Source organism: Pristis pectinata, chromosome 20 (assembly GCF_009764475.1).
Source record: "Pristis pectinata isolate sPriPec2 chromosome 20, sPriPec2.1.pri, whole genome shotgun sequence".
Taxonomy (NCBI): domain Eukaryota; kingdom Metazoa; phylum Chordata; class Chondrichthyes; order Rhinopristiformes; family Pristidae; genus Pristis; species Pristis pectinata.
The window spans coordinates 3281976-3300247 of record NC_067424.1 but is presented as its reverse complement, the minus strand read 5'-3'; the positions used below and the strand labels follow the sequence as shown (position 1 = coordinate 3300247).

The 18272-nt window shown below is 40.9% G+C and overlaps 1 protein-coding gene across 1 annotated transcript in view; it reads left to right on the top strand.

The window, feature by feature from the left end:
- Positions 1 to 13035, top strand: part of LOC127581014 (chitinase-3-like protein 1) — a 51557-nt gene extending 38522 nt beyond the window's left edge. Inside the window, exons 4-10 of the mRNA XM_052035073.1 lie at positions 1269 to 1434; positions 1732 to 1856; positions 4414 to 4537; positions 4678 to 4860; positions 7261 to 7377; positions 9313 to 9408; positions 12802 to 13035. Coding sequence (XP_051891033.1) covers positions 1269 to 1434; positions 1732 to 1856; positions 4414 to 4537; positions 4678 to 4860; positions 7261 to 7377; positions 9313 to 9408; positions 12802 to 13035 — 1045 coding nt within the window. The remainder of the gene's footprint in view (positions 1 to 1268; positions 1435 to 1731; positions 1857 to 4413; positions 4538 to 4677; positions 4861 to 7260; positions 7378 to 9312; positions 9409 to 12801) is intronic.
- The last annotated feature ends 5237 nt before the right edge of the window (positions 13036 to 18272 follow it).

Sequence of the window (18272 nt, the reverse complement as noted above, 5' to 3'; positions counted from 1 at the left end):
TCTACAGAAGTACAGTGGAAAGCATTCTGACTGGTCGCAGCACAGCCTGGTGTGGGATCTCCAATGCACAGGAGCACAAGAGGCTACAGAGAGTGGTGGGCTCAGCCAGTTCCATCACAGGTACAGCTCTCCCCACTATTGAGGACATCTACAAGAGGCGACGTCTCAGGAAGGCAACATCCATTACCAAGGACCCCTACCATCTGGGCCATGCCCTCTTCTCATTGCTGCCATCAGGCAGGCAGTACAGGAGCCTGAAGACCCACACCTGAAGATTCAATAGCTTCTTCCGCACTGCCATCAGGTTCTTGAACTAACCTGAAAAACTCTAATTTACCTCAGGCTATATTTCCTTCAACTTGCACTAATGTGGTTATGTTATTTTCTGTTTATTGTGTCACTTAAGTTATGTATAATTCATGTTCATGTAACTTATGTTTGTCATGTTTATAATGCACTGAGCTGCTGCTGCAAAAACCTAATTTTCATGGCATTTATACCCTGGGTATGTATACCCATGATAATAATCTTGAACTTAAATTTTGTCCTTGAATGGACCTACCCTTTCAAATGCACTAGGATTCTCCTGAATTCTACTTGACAAGGACATTTCTTGGCCCCTTGTAGTCTTCCTAATTTCTTGTTTCTTTTCTGCTTCTTTTATATTTCTCAAAGGCCTTGTCTGATTTCAGCTTCCTAAACCTTATATATGCTTCTTTTTTCTTTTTGACTATACTTGCAATATCTCTTGTCATTCAGTGTTCCAGAACCTTGCCATCCTTATCTTTCATCCTCACAGAAACATACTGGTCCTGAACTCTAATCAACTGGCCTTTAAAGATTCCCACGTCAGATTTGGATTTACCCTCAAACAACTGCTCCCAATCTACTTACTCCAGTTCCTGCCTAATCTTATTGAATCTGTGGCCTGATTCCTGCACTTTAAAAGTTTAAGTTTACCTGATTTTTAATTACTGCTAGCCACCGAGCCCTTTCCCATTCATTGGTCTGTGTATTGGTGGAGGGGGACATGATTTAATTAGAGGCCACTGAATTCAGTCATTTCCCAATGGAAAGTCAAGTGATGCAGTGCAAATCTGAAGGCTAAATCTGGATTATTTATGCATTTTTTCCACAACATGCTTAATTTGATTTCAATTCCTGAATTTTGAAATGCAGCCAATTGTACTGCATGTAGATTTACATATAAATAAAAAACATAGATTGAAAAACACATAACCAAACTTTGAATTTCCCTACTGTTCTAGTTTTAATAGCATGGTGACCACTCAGACAACTAGAGCAATATTCATCAATTCTGTGGTTAGCTTCCTGAGGCATCATCGGTTTGATGGTTTAGAACTGACTTGGCAGTATCCTGGTGCTGAAGGAAACCCACCAGAAAACAAAGAGCTGTACTCAAGATTGGTTAAAGTAAGAAAGACAGCATTTAACTTTACATCTCTGATGTGCAATGTTATGTAATTATTGAATACGTAATATGGCATACTCTCAAATCAGTTTCTTCTCTGTTTAGGTTTATTTTCATCATTTATTTTCATATGGACATGGTGGGCAGAAAGGCCTGTTCCTATACTGTATAACTTTAGGAACATGGATTAGATATGTAGTTAAAACACTGTAACCAAAATTATCAGTCCTGTGAATCTTCATAATCATCCCCTTAGACCTTGGCTCTGCAATTATTCTAATGACTTTGCTTACTCCTAGGAATTGAAAACCACCTTTATAATTGAGGCAAAGCAAGCAAGAAAACCTACATTACTGCTTTCAGCTTCTGTGGCTGCTGGTAAACACAACATCGATGGAAGTTATGATGTACCTTTAATTGCTAAGTAAGAATTTTTTAAAAATGCAGACCCTCTTTTGTGTCAAAAAGCTTGCAATTTAGCTGCTATTGTTTCAACTAATTGTTTACTACTGAAAATTTACCTTGCTATTTTAGTCTCCAGAGGAGGCTTATTGTCATTCGTGGTTGGCCAAAGTTTTGACCCTTTTAACTGAGAAGTTTTAAGTGCTGAGCAAAGTAAGATAAGCATAAAAACACATCACAAAAGTTGAAAACAGCTGAAGGAAAGTGAATCAAGAAATAATACTGAGATAATCCCAAACTCTGAGTAGATTATGAAAGAAGGACCAAGGCTATTTCATCTGTTCGAGAGGATTCTACCACATTGCTGTTGAATTTCTGATTCTAATTTACATAATGCCAGGAAGGATTCTTATGTTCATGGTAGCTTCAGTTTTGTTGCTTACAATAAGTGCGCAAAATCTACCCAGTATGATGAAAAGCTGCACACCTTGAATTCTTCAAGGTTCAGATGGCTTTTAACACCCCTTCAGGCCAATACCAACCAGCAGGTGGATGGTATTAGCCTGAAGGGGTGTTAGTTCAACTGATATATTTTTCCTGCTTTTAGTAAGAGAGACGTAATTTGGATAATTTTCCATTTTGGACACTGACATTTTAGCGCCCCAAGCTTGACAGTTGTAGTAAGCAAAGAAAATGCTAGGCCATATGACCAAAGGTTATGAATTGTCAACTATATCCCACCATTCTTCATGGATGCCCAGTTTTTCTCTACAATTAATGCTGGTAGTCAATCTTGCTCTCAAAGAGGCTTACCCCTCTTATTGGTTCCCTCATCACATACCACAACACTTAAGAGCTATATTATTTCAGGATATGGCCAGCTTGTTCATTAGTTGTGCTACCAAGACACCCATAGTGATGGACATTAAATGTGCCCTGCCCAGAGTACATATCTATTCCTGCCTGTTCCCTGTGGTTCTTCGACATGGTGTTCAGCGTGGTAAAGCATTGATTCACCGGCTGAGGGAGGTCATCAGTGGGTGGTTTCCTTGGCTGCATTTTAATTGATGATTCATGAGTCAATACCGAGGACTTGAAAGTCTAGGCACCTAACTGTATAACATTTTGAAACAATTCATTGGAGCTGGGTATAGTAGGGATGATTGTAGAGGAGGGCTGGGAAGTTGGCTGATAGTTTTGATTCTGTCAATATAGCTAAATAAGACTGTTGCTTGGTTGGTCACTACCTTCTTTTGGAACACTTCCTCAAATATTGCTAAGGAGGACTCTGTAGGGTCATCTGCACTGAGTAAGTCTGTCTGTGTTGAATCCTATACATAGATAAATGCAGATATTTTCCTATTATGCTTTGTTTTAGTGGTTAGATACAACTGAGTAGCCTACAAGACCACTTCAGAGGAAGATTCAATGACACCCACATTATTTTTGGTTGGGAGTCACATACAAGTCACATAGGGTGAAACTGGCAGATTTATATAGCTTTAAATTCCAAACTTACTTTATTGTCTGAATTTAAATTCCCCAGCTCCCATGGTGGGTGTTGGAGGGATTTGTGTGTTTGGTCTACACCCCTAATCTGGCTTTCACATGGAGCCCAGTCACCCTCTTAATTATGGTTCAGATCAGGATAGCACAAAAAGAAAATCTCATACAGCAGTGGTGAGTTTCTTGAACAAGTCAGTTTATTCAGGCCCTGTGTAACTTGGGGAGCACTTCAAGTGAAAGCCCTAAGTACTTCACTGAACCAAAAAACGCGGCAATTTATAGTATTCGTGTTACAATAGTTACATGTGGATTCTACAATTTCACAATAATTCATCAGTAACCCACTTTTCTTTGTAGTATTTGATTTTTTTTTATCTCTGCTGGAGTTATCTCTATCTGCCTGGCAGCAGTTTCTCCCGTCCTCTGTAATTGGGTGCTCTAATTTATGATCTGGTTTTCCTGTTGTGACTCCGCTTACCTTATGATCAGCTTATGATCTTATTATCAGCTCCCCTGCACTCAGCCTACATTCCAACCTCCACTTGTTTATCTCTGCTCCAGGAGGCTATGCCTTGAAACCTAAACACTTCCCTAACCTAATTACAGTCATGTCTCTTCTGATGTGACCTTTAAACAACCTCCACTATTGGCCCATTTTCCTATCATCCTCTGAAAGTTTCTGTGTGGCATCTATATTGACCATATTACAAACTTTCCCAATTTTCTTATGATGTCCCAGAGATTCCTTCTTCAGTGGGATTTGAACTCATGCCTTAAGTCCATTAGCACATGACTCTAGACAACTAATCTGATTTGGTCATGGAGTTGTTATAGCATTTGTTTTCATTTTAGATTCTAATTTTCTGCATCAAGTAGGTTTCTTATTGGATTCTCTAAAAGCAATATCAACTTGTTTGCAACGATCAGGGAGAATAATCAAAAATATTTTGCACCCTAATTGTACTCTGCATTACTCCATTACTGTCCAAATGAAATAGTATTGCTGGATAATATACAGAACATTGTACTATAGTTTGTGGATAACATATTTTACTGTATTTTAATTTCTTTAGACATCTCGATTTTATCGGTGTGATGACATTTGATTTCAATGGTCCCTGGAACACCTTCACAGGACACAACAGTCCTTTGTATCCTCGAGGAGATGAAGTGGGTGATTCCATGTATTATAATACTGTACGTTTGTAAATCTCTATTGCGGTTGTATAGGGCAAATCTATAACCACATTCTTTTTCAGTTTTGAATCATTTTCTGAAAAGCGGTTTCAAAATGTGCTTTATCTTTCTTGAACGATTGTTTAAATTGCATCTTGCAGGAGTTTGCTGTTAAATACTTAAGAGGAAAAGGTGTACCAGGAAGAAAATTGCTAGTTGGAATTGCAACTTATGGACGGAGCTTCAATCTCTCTACTTCGAATTCCGATGTTGGTGCCCCAATAACTGGTCCTGGACCAGCAGCTGAATTCACAAAAGAGCCTGGTATCATGGCAAATTTTGAGGTGATAAAATTTGAGTATTTTTAATTCAGCAAATGTAATCAAAATTAATTGCTGATTATATAGTATTTTTGTGTTTGTGGCTAAATTCATGATACAAGCCCATTCCTACCCTCCACTTTGAATGCTATAGGCACCAAAAACATTTTGGCTGAGACTATGATCTGGAGTCCATCTTACTGGGATTTGCAAATCCAGTTAACCTCTTACAGGCTTGCAGCTCTCCAGTAAAAGCAAATCCATGGTGGGGCAGAAGGGTTATCTCATCTCCTATTGTCATAGAATAGAGATGTGAGCAACACTGTTACCTATGCTGAAAGTTGAACGTCTTGCTGGAGATGATGCATTGGAAAAGTATTGACCTATTTGAAGCTGGAGGTTCTCCCATTAAAACCACAGATGTTAGCTTAAAAGACGAAAACTGTTGTCCCACCTGAAAGGATGTAATGTGAAAGGACCTGAAAGCCTAATGCTGCGAGAAACTTCACTTCTAAAGAGCCTTTCCTAATCCAAATCCTGTGAGAAAACCTTGGGTATAGAAAGCACAACTCTGTTTCATCCTATCTTGAAAAAATGAAGGTAGCAAAAAGAAAAGTCTTCAGCTGCACATGGAAACATTAGATTAGTTTATTGTCATCTACACGAGAGTGCAATGAAATTCCCTTCTTGCACGAAGCTCACAGAGTGGTAATAAATACAACAATAAATACAATGACACGCGCAAAACTGAAAAATGGTGCAAAGATTTTGGTGAAATCTGAAGTAGTGCAAACAAAATACTAAAGTGACAATAACCAAGAGAAATAGAGTTAAGTGTACAAGAACATGGCAACACTACCAGGAAGGGGATGTGAAAGAGGTGATTGGTTCAGAAGTCTGATAGCAGTAGAGAAGAAGCTGTTCTTGAGTCTGGTCGTCCAGGCTTTCAAACTCCTGTATCTCCTCCTAGAAGGTAGGAGAGAGAAAAGGGAATGGCCAGGGTGGCAGGGATCCTTGACAACACTACTAGCCTTCCTGAAGCAATGCACTGTGAGGATGGACTGGATGGAAGGGACAAGCCTGTGACGGACTAAGCTGTGTTTTACACTGTCTGCAAGTTCATTTGGTCCAGAACAGAGTTGTGGTCATACCAGGCCAAAATGCAACCCATCAGAATACTTTCTATAGCACATTTGCAGAAATTTGAGAGAATTGTTGTCAGAACATGCCCTCTTCCTTCAATGCTCATAAAGTGATACAGCATGGAAACAGGGCACTTTACCCCACTTCTGCCCATCAAGCACCCATTTACATTTTGTCCTATTGATCAACTCCTCTCCATATTCTACCATTCACCTACACAATAGGGACAATTTACAGTGACCTACCAACACGCGCATCTTTGGGATGTAGGAGAGAACTGGAATCTAGATAAAACTTAAACAATCCCAGGGAAAATATTCAAATTCTATATTGACAGCATGAGTGATCGGGATTTAACAGAAGTTGCTGAAGTTATGAGGCAGCAGTTGTGCTATAGTGCTGCCCCAGCTACACCATTGTGCTTTTGAGGAGGGTTTCAGGATTTAGAGCCAGCGGCAATGAAGGACTATCAACCTATTTTCAAGTCAGGATGAAGTGTGACTTGGAGGGGAACTTGCATGTGACGGTATTCTCATGTACCTGCTGCCCTTGCCCTTGGTGGCAGAGATCGTGGATATGAGAATGCTGTCAAAATAACTACTAGTCAAGTAACTACAGTGCATTTTGTAGCTGGTGCTACAACAACCACTCTGGAGGAAATGAATATTTAGGGTGGTGGATGTGTTGTTAAGTAAGGGGGCTTAATAGTATTGAGCTTCCTTAGGATTGTTGGTGCTGCATTCATCCAGGCACTCTCCTGAATTGTGCCTTGTAAATGGTGGAGAGGTTTTGGGGCTTCAGCAACTGAGTCATTCACCACAGGATACGCAGCCTCTGACCTGCTGTGTAATCACGGTATTAATGTGGTTGGTCCATTTTAGTGTCTATGGTGACTCCCACCCCCAGAATATTGATAATGGGGGACTCATCACAGTAATGCCTATGAATATCAAGGTAGACTCTCACTGAAGATGGCCATTCCCTTGTAATCTTCTTTTAATAAATGAGAACTGAATTCCATCAGTATCCAGCTTCAGATTTCCCCCATCCTCTAACTACCTCCCCTTGATGTGAAAACTATGTTGGTTCTTCATCCCCTGTGTACAACATGAACAAAGGAACACCTGTCAATTTAATGACAAAATTGCACTTCTTTTATCGCTTTAAGCAGTGGATATGGTAATAAACAGTATACATGGTACATTTTATGTTTTATTTCACAATAAATGTGCAGGTGCCAATTCACTATGAGTAATAATATTCAATCTGTTTCACTAACAGATCTGTGACTTTCTGAAAGGTGCAGAATATTTTTGGATTGATGAACAACAGGTTCCATATGCGGTCAAGGGTGATACCTGGCTTGGATATGATAACCTGCGAAGCATTAATAGCAAAGTACGGTTTGTATATTTAAAAAAAGCAATCAATAATTTTGTTCTAGTTAATCATTAGGGAAAATATGTTTTTGAGTAAAATATTTATTAGTTTTTAATTAATTATGAATTTACATGCTATTTCTGCGCGGGTTTCCTCCAGGTGCTCTGGTTTTCTCCCACATTCCAAAGACGTATGGGTTAGGAGTTGTGGGCATGCTATGTTGGCCCCAAAAGCATTGCAACACTTGCAGGCTGCCCCCCAGAACACTACGCTAAAGGATGCATTTCACTGTGTGTTTCAATGTACATGTGACTAATAAAGATTTCTTACATCCTGCTATTTCCTTTAAAAGGCTAATGGGAAACATACTGCCTGATATGGTCAAAGATGATACAGACTTGTTGGTCAGGGTGTAATCCCATGCCACATTGTGTACGTGGTTCTCAGTAGTTCAAGCAATTCTATTCTATACAGTGATTGCGAAAAGAGAATCATTTTGTGACCATATTCACAAATGATTTTCAGTAGCCAACGTCAGACTTTGAAGGAAGTTCACACCCACAATGCTTCTTGAAACAGAAGTGACGATTGACAATCACCCTCATCATTACAACGCTATACCATCAGGCCATCACAGAGTAGTCCTGTAAATCAAATTGAAGCATTTGACAAAGGGTCTTTCAACTGAAATTTTAGCTCTGTTTCCTTTTCCTCAGATGCTGCCTGACCTGCTGAGTGTTTCCAGAGTTCTTTATTTTTGTTTCTGACTTCCAGCATCTACAACATTTTTTTCCTATCTTTTGTAACAAGAAAAGCACAATAGATTTTACAGTTAGGTGCCAAATGCTAGGGTAGACAGCCAGAATCTTATTCCCAGGGTAGAAATGTTAAATACTAGCGGGCATAGCTTTACGGTAAGAGGAGGAATGTTTAAAAGAGATGTATGGGGCAAGTATTTTACACAGAGAGTAGTAGGTGCCTGGAACATGCTCTGGGGGGTGGTGGTGGAAGCAGATACGATAGTGGCATTCAAGAGGCTTTAGATAGGCACATGAATATGCAGGGAATGGAGGGATATGGATCACGTACAGGCAGAAGGGATTAGCACAGACATTGTGGGCCAAAAGGGCCTGTTCCTGAGCTGCACTATTCTATGCCCCCAACAAAGAGCTTTGCATGAGAGAGACAAGTGTGAAGATATTAAATCCTGCCCCAATTTCTTTAATAAATCAGGCATGCACAGATACAATGAAAATTCTTTGTCAATTTCATTAGAACTAATGTGGACCAGAATGTAAATTGCAAATCATGAAACACATCAGATTAACCTGTCCATTAAAACTGTTTTGAAGGATTTCAGGAGGCCCTGAATTAATTAACTGACTAACATTTGTGTGTGAAGGGTTTTATGTCAACATTATAGTCAAGAAATTGATGCTTTCTTTGGCTGCCGGGCATTAGATGGCTGGTGTCTCGTGACTAAAAAAATCGGTAGGGGTGGAAAGAATGAAAGGAATGTCTGCCATAACTTGAAGAGATCTAGGGACTGAAGACACAAGTGGTGGTGATACAGGCTGAGAGAAGGTGTTGAAAGCTTGTTAATCACAGACATTTATTCTGAAGGAGATGTGCATAGAAGGAGATGAATGAAAGCACAAAAAGGAAAAGAAATTCTGGAACTTTGAGATACAAAACACTGGAGATAATAGAAATCTGAACTAAAACAAAATGCTGGAAATACTCAGCAGGTCAGGCAGCATCTATAAAGAAAGAAAGATAGTTAAGGTTATAGGTCGATGAACTTTCATCAGAACTAGCCAGCTCTGATATAAAATGGTTATCTGAAATTGTTGAATTCAGTGTTAAGGGCTATAATCTGCTATTGAAAGATGAGCTGCTGTTCCTCAATCATTGGAACAGTGTAAGCAGCTAACAGTTAATTTGTTTTTACAGGTCAAGTGGCTAAAGAAGCGTGAGTTTGGAGGAGTTTTCGTGTGGACGCTTGATTTCGATGATTTACATGGACATTGCCAACGTGGACCACATCCTGTATTGAGATATTTACGACTACTGCTTTCAGCAGCTTCAGGTAAAATATTTGTCTTTACTGCAACTATAGTTTATGTAATGACCCTAGGTAGTGGTAATGCTTGTTATTGCCTTATAGACTTCATACTACCAGAGTTTTTAATGCTAATTGATATATGTAGGATGCAGTCAATTGAATTATAAAAGATCACTCTCTAAGGCAATTGTACTGAAACATATGAAATTCTTAGGGGGCTTGGCAAGGTAATGCTGGTAGAATATTGTAGGAGAGACTGGTTCCAGAGGCCCATAATAAGAGGGGCACATTTAAAGAGAATTTCCTCTCTCAAAAGGGTTGACTTTGAAATTCCCTGTCCCAGAAAGCTGTGGAGGCTGAATCCTTGCATATATTCAAAACTCATATGGGTTTTTAATCAGTAAGTGAATCATGGTTCATGGAGAGAGGATGAACTTGAGGAAAGTTGGATCAAATATGATCTTATTGAATGGCAAAGCAGGCTTGAGGGGCTGAATGGCCTACTTCACCTCCTGTTTCTTATGGTTTCAGCTGACACTGTTTTTCGATAATGTTGCCGAGGTTTATATGTTAAATAAGAGTGTCGCAAGATAAATCCTTGATGATTCTCTGGGTAAAATTGTATACTTAAGAATATAAAATTAAAACTGCACATTCTGGAAATCTGAAATAAAACATAAAATTCTATAAATACTCACTAGGTCAGGCAGCTGTGGAAAGAGAAACAGAACAGATATTTCAGGTTGATGACCTTTGGTTATTTTTTCCAATGAATGAATACTTTATGGTCATTGGTCTGAAACAGAAACTCTGATTCTGTCGCTGAATTCTGTGTGACGAATTGAGGATGTTCACCATAGTCCATATATTTATAAATGGCCCAAAATAAGTGCCTGAACTTTGTTAATTTTATATGCGTAAATCCTGGAGACTATATTGTCTTGTTTTTCTTCCTCTATTAGGATTACAGTTAACTACATTCATAGTGAAGCTATTTGTGGCAGTTTTGGTAATAACTGTGACAGTATAAGATTGGTGATGATGCTGCAACAATAAAGTTTGTACTTGCATTAGCCTGGAAGATCTGGTAAATCTGCCTCTGCTCAGAGAAGACCTATCATGAATATTATCTTTAAGATCTAACCTATGTTGAGAACTGTTGGAACCAGCCTTAAAATATATCAGCTGAGACAGAGCATCAACAGGATGGCATATCAAACCATTTGGCTGTTTGTACAATTAACAACCAGATCCTTCTCTGCTTACCAGAAATGTTTTACTGACCCAGCGTTAGAGGAAAGAGCAACAAGACTTCATTTAAATTGTTTGTCACTAGAACAAAGTGTCTTTGTTGGAGATCTTCAATGCTGAATTGGGCTAACACAATATTATTCTGATTAGTAACTGGGTATATAATCAACACATTTTCAAATTTTGTTTTATAATATTCACAAACCACAAAAACAACCTGCCAGTCCATAAAGGCATTATTCAGTTAAAGCTTCAGTATCAATCACAAAATATTATCTTTAGGTTATTTCTTATAAGGTGCCAATATAAGGCAATATCATTAAAGATGTTCAGTACAGAGTTATACACTAAATTTTAATAATTTATATCCTCGCTTCCATTAATTGATTTGGAAATTTGGCTATAACTTGAGAACTCTGTATTTTTGATTTTTTTATTTTGGTTTGGAAACGGTGAAATCAAGAGAATGTAAAATAAGCCCATGGTGGATGATCTAAATTATATTTAGTTTCCAATTACAAATTCTGCTCTGTACTAAGTAAATTTAAATCTTAGAGAGTATTATTGAAAGAATAACTTGTTATTGTTTTTTAATTATATGCTTTTAGCAATAGTTATTTTCAAAAGTTTCATTAAAAAGACACTTTGTGTGGTATTAAAGTGTAACCACTACACACATTTACTTGCAAAGTGGTCTACAAACATCTATCTACACTACACTTTATATTACATGAAATTTCCACAAAAATCATCATTGTACATCTCTTCAATGAATAATGTTTCAGCAGTATGTTCTATACAATCCCCAACTACCAGTCAGGAAATATTGCACATGGAGCATTTATCCCAAAGAGCTTTCCTGGGAATGCTAAGGTAGTATTCATCGCAATACCCAACCCACAAACTGAAGGGTGTGCAAGAATAAATGTCTTAATTTTTGCACATGTGGTAAGTCTAATGTTTAGTATTATTAAATCTTTTTGTGCTGAGATTTCCATAGACTAGATTTGAAAAGAAATTTTCTTGTGCTCTAGACAATGGTGACAATTAATGAATACTAGTTGCCTCCATTTTTACATGACTTCTATTTTGTACAATCCAGTTATTTGTCATGGAATTGTTGAATTTAATTGTAAATTTTTTGATTGGTTGATGTATATCTCAGCAGGTTAGACATTTGGGTTTTTTTTACATAAAAAGTAAAAAGCCATGATAAATGGGTCGTTTGTGTTTTTTGTGCTTCAAACAAATAATTTGTTACATTTAGCTGGAATTTCATTACATAGGCACTTACTGAACCCATTGTTGGATATCTTGACTTAAGTTTGTGGTATAATTATATCCTCTCATTGTGAGCTCCTTTCAACTGGATTGTCAATCACAAAACCAAGTGCCTAGCAAATGCTCTCAAGATACAACATACTGGACATATCAATAGAATTGAAGACCATCATGTTCCAAAATAGTTCTTGTACGGTGAGCTGAGGCAAGCTGAAGAACTAAGTGTCATCTGTACAAATGATTCAAAGACTTCCTTTAGAACAATCTCCAATGAGCCAGTACCAATCCAAATGATAAAGAAACAGAAAAGTTCTAGAACTGCTCAAAAGGTTAAGAAGCATCTGTGGAGGAAGAAAAGTATTATCTTTTCAGATCGATGACCCTTCATCAGAATATCAGTCTTGTGCAAATGTTTCAGGACTGTGGTACCAGAGGTACATCAGGGACTTGTGTACTCTACTTCACAGAGGCATGGCTCACCCCCAGCACTCCAACCCGAGGGCTTCACTGTCCACTGCATGGACCGGACGGCAGCATCAGGTAAAGGCAGAGGTGGCAGCATTTGCTTCATGATTAACTCTTCATGGTACACAGACATGGTGATTCTATCTCAGTCCTGTTCCCCTGACCTGGAACATCTGACGGTCAAGTGTCGAGGGAGTTCTCCACTGTCATCCTGGTAGCAGTGTACATTCCACCCCGACAAACATTAACCTGGCACCGGGTGAGCTGATCAACAGTCACGAGACAGCGCACCCTGATGCCTTCCCGATCATCGCGGGGAACTTCAACCAAGCTAGCTTGAAGAAGTGTCTGACCAACTACTACCAATACATCACCTGCAGAACCAGAGGAGCCAACAGACTCGATCACTGTTGATCATTCTTGATCACTCGATCAAGAATGCCTACTGTACCATCCCGCGCCCGCACTTTGGCAAGTCCAATCACCTAGCTGTACTTCTATTTCCAACATCTGGGCAGAGACTGAGGATCGCAGCACCGGTGGTGACAACTGCGGAGGTATGGTCAAGGGAAGTGGAGGAGCGTTTACAGGACTACTTTGAATCGATGGACTGAACCATATTCAGGGATTCATCTTTGGATCCAAATGAATATGCCACAGCCGTCACTGACTTCTTCAAGACCTGTTGGATGAGCGTGTACCTTCGAGGACATACCAAGTTTTCCCAAACCAGAAGCCCTGGATGAACCAAGAGATTCGCAGTCTGCTGAGGGCTAGATCTGTGGAGTTCAAGACTGGCGATCCAGAATCCTATAAAATTCCAGGTACGACCTACGGAAGGCCATCGCAAGAGCAAAAAGGCAATTCCAAGTGAAGCTAGAGATACAAATGGATGCAAAACAGCTGTGGCAGGGTTTGCATGCCATTACTTTCTATAAGGCATAAACCTAACAGCATAAATGGCAGTGATGCTTCACTTCCTGACGAGTTCAATGCCTTTTATGCATGCTTTGAAAGGGAGAATAACACTACACTTGTGCAAATCCCCACAGCATCCAACAACCCTGTGATCTCTGTCTCAGAGGCTGATGTCCAAACATCCTTCAAGAAGATGAACCCTCACAAGGTGTCAGGCCCCAACGGTGTACCTGGCCAGGTACTGAAAACCTATGCCAACCAACTGGCTGGAATATTCAAGGACATCTTCAAACTATCACTGCTGCAGTCTGAGTTTCCTATCTGCTTCAAAAGGGCAGCAATCATTCTAGTGCCCAAGAAGAGCGGGGTGAGCTGCCTCCACAACTACCGCCCAGTAATGCTCACATCTACTGTGATGAAGTGCTTCGAGAGGTTGGTATGGCTAGGATTAACTCCTACCTGAGCAGGAATCTGGTTCCGCTGCAATTCACCTCCCACCACAACAGGTCTACAGCAGACACAATCTCACTGCTTCTCCACTCTAGACAACCACAAGACATATGTCAGGCTACAGTTTATCGATCACAGCTTGGCGTTCAACACCATCATTCCCTCAGTACTAATAACCAAATTTCAAAACCTGTGTCTCTGTACCTCCATCTGCAACTGGATCCTTGGCTTCCTTATAGGAGACCACAGTCAGTGCGGATCAGCAATAACATCTCCTCCTCGCTGATTATCAACACAGGCACACTTCACGTATGCGTGTTTAGCCCACTGCTCTACACTCATGACTGTACAGCTCAAAAACCATTACAAGTTCACCAATGACACCACTGTTGTTGGTAGAATCTCAGATGGCGATGAGGAGACTTACAGGAGAGAGATACATCAGCTGACTGAGTGGTGTCACATCAACAACCTCAAACTCAATGTCAGCGAGACCAAGGGTCTGATTGTGGGCTTCAGGAAGGGGAAGTCTGCAGAACACACAACAGTCCTCATTGAGGGGTGAGCAGCTTCAAGTTCCTTGGTGTCAACATATCAGGGGATCTATCTTGGGCCCAACTCATTGATGCAATCACGAAGAAGGCACACCAGCAGCTCTACTTCATTAGGAGTTTGAGGAGATTTGGTATGTCACCAAACACTCTTACAAAGCCTCCAATGCACAGGATCACAAGAGGCTGCAGAGGGTTGTAGACTCAGCTAGCTCCATCAGGGGCACAACCCCTCCACCATTGAGGACATCTTCAAGAGGTGATACCTCAAGAAGGCGGCATACATCCTTAAGGATCCTCACCCTCCAGGTCATGCCCTCTTCTTATTAATACTGTCAGGGAGGAGGTACAGGAGCCTGAAGACCCACACTCAATGATTCAGGAACAGCTTCTTTCCCTCCACCATCAGGTTTCTGAATGAGAAACAAAGTGCTGCATATGCTGGAATCTAGATGAAATACACTATGATGCTGGAGGAAATCAGCAGGCCAGGCAGCATCCGTGGAGAAATGCAGGCGGTCAACATTTTGGGTCAGGACTGAAGATAGGAAAAGGGGAAGCCCAATATATAGGAGGGAAAAGCAGAGCAGTGAGAGGTGGACAAAAGAGGGGAGGTGGGGTGGGTACAAGGTGGTGATAGGTAGATGCAGGTAGGAGATAGTGATAGGCAGGTGCAGGGGAGGAGGGGAGAGCAGATCCACCGGGGGATGGGTCAAAGGTGAGGAAAAAAAGGGGAGTAGAAATAAAGAGGCATGGGGGGGGGGGTTGTGGCACTTCTTCCCTTCCCTGGCCTTTCTTCTCTCTACCGCCCCCTTTTTTTTCCTTACTTTTGACCCATCCCCAGGTGGATCTGCTCTCCCTTGCACCTATCACTATCACTTACCTGCATCTGCCTATCACCACCTTGTGTCCACCCTGCCTCCCCTCTTTTGTCGACCTATCACTGCACTGCTTCCCCCCCCCCCCCATATATCGGGCTTCCCCTTTTCCCATCTTCAGTCCTGAAGGAGGGTTCTGATCCAAAATGTTGAACGCCTTTTGTCCACGGATGCAGCCTGGCCTGCTGAGTTCCTCCAGCATCATAGATTTCTGAATGATCCATGAACTGCCTCGTTATTCCTTTTTTTTGCACTATTTATTTATTTTTGTATTTTATAGATTTTTATGTTTTGCACTGTACTGCTGCTGCAAAACAACAAATTTCAGAGTATATGTCAGTGATAATTATTCTGATTCAGGAAGGGCTCACTTGTCATTGATGAGATCAGCATGCAACAGCATCAAGCAAGGTCATATAAGAAGCTCCAAAAAAGATAGCATCAAACCAAATGGTTGCAGATCTATAGTCCACCCAGTTTGTAATCAGGCTTCAGACTTAAAAGTCATTGTATAGCCATTAATAATATCAACAGCAACAACATCTTCATCAAGATGGGTGTCTAGAGATGGTATTATTAAATTAAAATGTAAAAGAGGGATTACAAAGGATTTGGGTGGAGGATTGGAATTGAGGAATCAATTTGAATAACACCTCATTCAATGTTTCAAACTGTTTCACATAGTTAAATTCTTTATCACCACAACAACAGCTGAATTATATGGTATGTAATTATTTTATTAAAATTTGGTTAACTAATTGTAAAGTAGGGGATTGGGACAGATAGGAATATTCGGAGAGCCAGCATAGACATCCATGAGCTAAATGGCATCATACATCATGATGAAATATGAGAAAAGTATTCGGTCATAATTATGAATGAAAAAATCAAAAGCACAGTTAAATATCTGGATTGTGTTCAACCACAGTAATCAATCTTCTTTAATCCCACGTGAAGACAAAAGTATTCTACATCTTTTCAAAATATATCTAAAAGATGTCATTTGATTAAGGTCTGATGATAGGCAAGGGAAGGCCAGTAGGCTTTCCTCATTACACACACCTGTATTCTGGAAAAATGCAAGCATGGAAATTGTATTACCAGTGGTAATATTTTCAGATGGTATACATATTATATAAAAATTGAAATTTTGTATGGACATGGCAGACTATGTGCATATAACACACACACAGAGGATACTAGGCACGCCCAGGGCTAGTGTGCCGTGCATGTTGATCTTTTCATTGGTGGATTCAATCTAAGTTGCTAAAAGTTGCAGCTCTCCAAATTGATACAAACAGGCACTTTTCAACCTCCCAGAGAATGTAGGTGAGGCTACAGGATGATAATGATCAGTTGGTAAAATGGGCAGAGCAATGGCAGATGGAATTATGGCAGGTGCAAGGTGATGTACTATGAGAGGACTAACAAGTACACAATGAATGACAGTGGATAGGGCATATTGAGGTACAGAGGATCCCTGACAATGGCGGGACAGATAGAAGGCAGTTTAAGGGATACTTGCCTCCATTAGCCAGGGAATAAATACAAAAACAGAGAGATTATGGTACAATTTTATAAAACATTGGTTAGGCCATAGATACAATACTGTATCACCACACTATAGGAAGAATGTGATTGCACCAGAAGGGGTGTTGCCTGCAATGGAACATTTCTGTTATGAGAGACTGGACTAGCAGAGTTTGTTTCCCTTGGAGCAGAGAAGGCTTAAGGGGTGACCAGATAGAGGCATACAAAATTAAGAAGGGCACAGATTGAAACTTTTCCTCATAGCAGAGGTCCTTAAAAATATAGGGCATAGGTCTAGAGTAAGGGATACCCTACAACATCTTTTACACGCTTTGAGGTGTCTATAACCAGAGGGCATAGTTTTAAGGTATGCAGTAAAAGTTTTAGAAGGGATGGAGGTATTTTTTCCCATCCAAAAGATAGCTGGATTTTGGAACACACTGCCTGAGAGGTTGGAGCAGGGAGAGCCTCTCAGTACATTTAAGTATCTATACGAGCTCTTAAATTGCCAAGAGATAGAAGGCTACTGTCCAAGCGCTGGTTATGTGGGATTAGTATAGACAGGTAATTGACGGTGGACCTGTTTCTTTGCTGAACGGCTACAGAAGACTATTCCTTGCACATAACCACCCTGCTGCCAGACACTCCGGCTGGAAGCGGCTGCCAGCTGTGGACCAGTAGTCATATCCTGCCAATGTTATGAACCAAAGACTGGGAAATTGAAGCAACAATCTGCTGAAGGAACTCAGGGCGTCGAGCAGCATCTGTGGGGAAACGTCGACGTTTCGGGTTGAGACCCTACATTAGGACTGGGTTATTGGACGCTGATCTATATTCTGCGAGCACAGACACGATGGGCCCAATGGCCTCCTTCCCCCATTGTAAACGTCCGTGGAGCATTTCCACCACTCTGGGAAACCGCCCCTTCCAGTTCCCGCCATCCGGGAGGCCGCGGGTCCAGAGGAGCGCCGCATCCACACCGTCTCCCCCGCCCGACCTCAGGGACACCGGCAAGGCTGGGAGCGGCACGACAACAGGCGATGGCGCCATCGCCGCGGCTTCCCGCCGCCGCGCTCGCACACTGATTGGTGCGGTGCGGTCACGTGGAGTCCCGCCGGCTCTGCGCAGGCGCCGCGTTTTGGCGGGAGGCTGCTGTCGGCGGGCTGCCGAGGGGAAGGGGGAGAGGAAAGTCGAGGAGCTTCACCCGCTGGCGCCAAATTGACCAAAAAGGTGCACATTTCTACATCACTCTCCTCAGTTCCTCTGATTCTGTTGCTTTAAGCGTGTTCCTTACTATGAGAGTTTGAAACTGAAGCGATGGATTTACAGATGATGATAGATACGTGGAGTAGGATAAGACCTGAATATTAAAGGCTCCATGACATCCATCCAGCTGGGAAACGGTGGTGGGGTGGCTCTGTTGGTCAATAATTGCCTTAGGACCACAAGCGACCCAAGTTCAATGAAAACAAGCCGTGGAAAAGTTATTGCTTAAGAAGGGCAAGAAGTCATTTGTATGAGGGT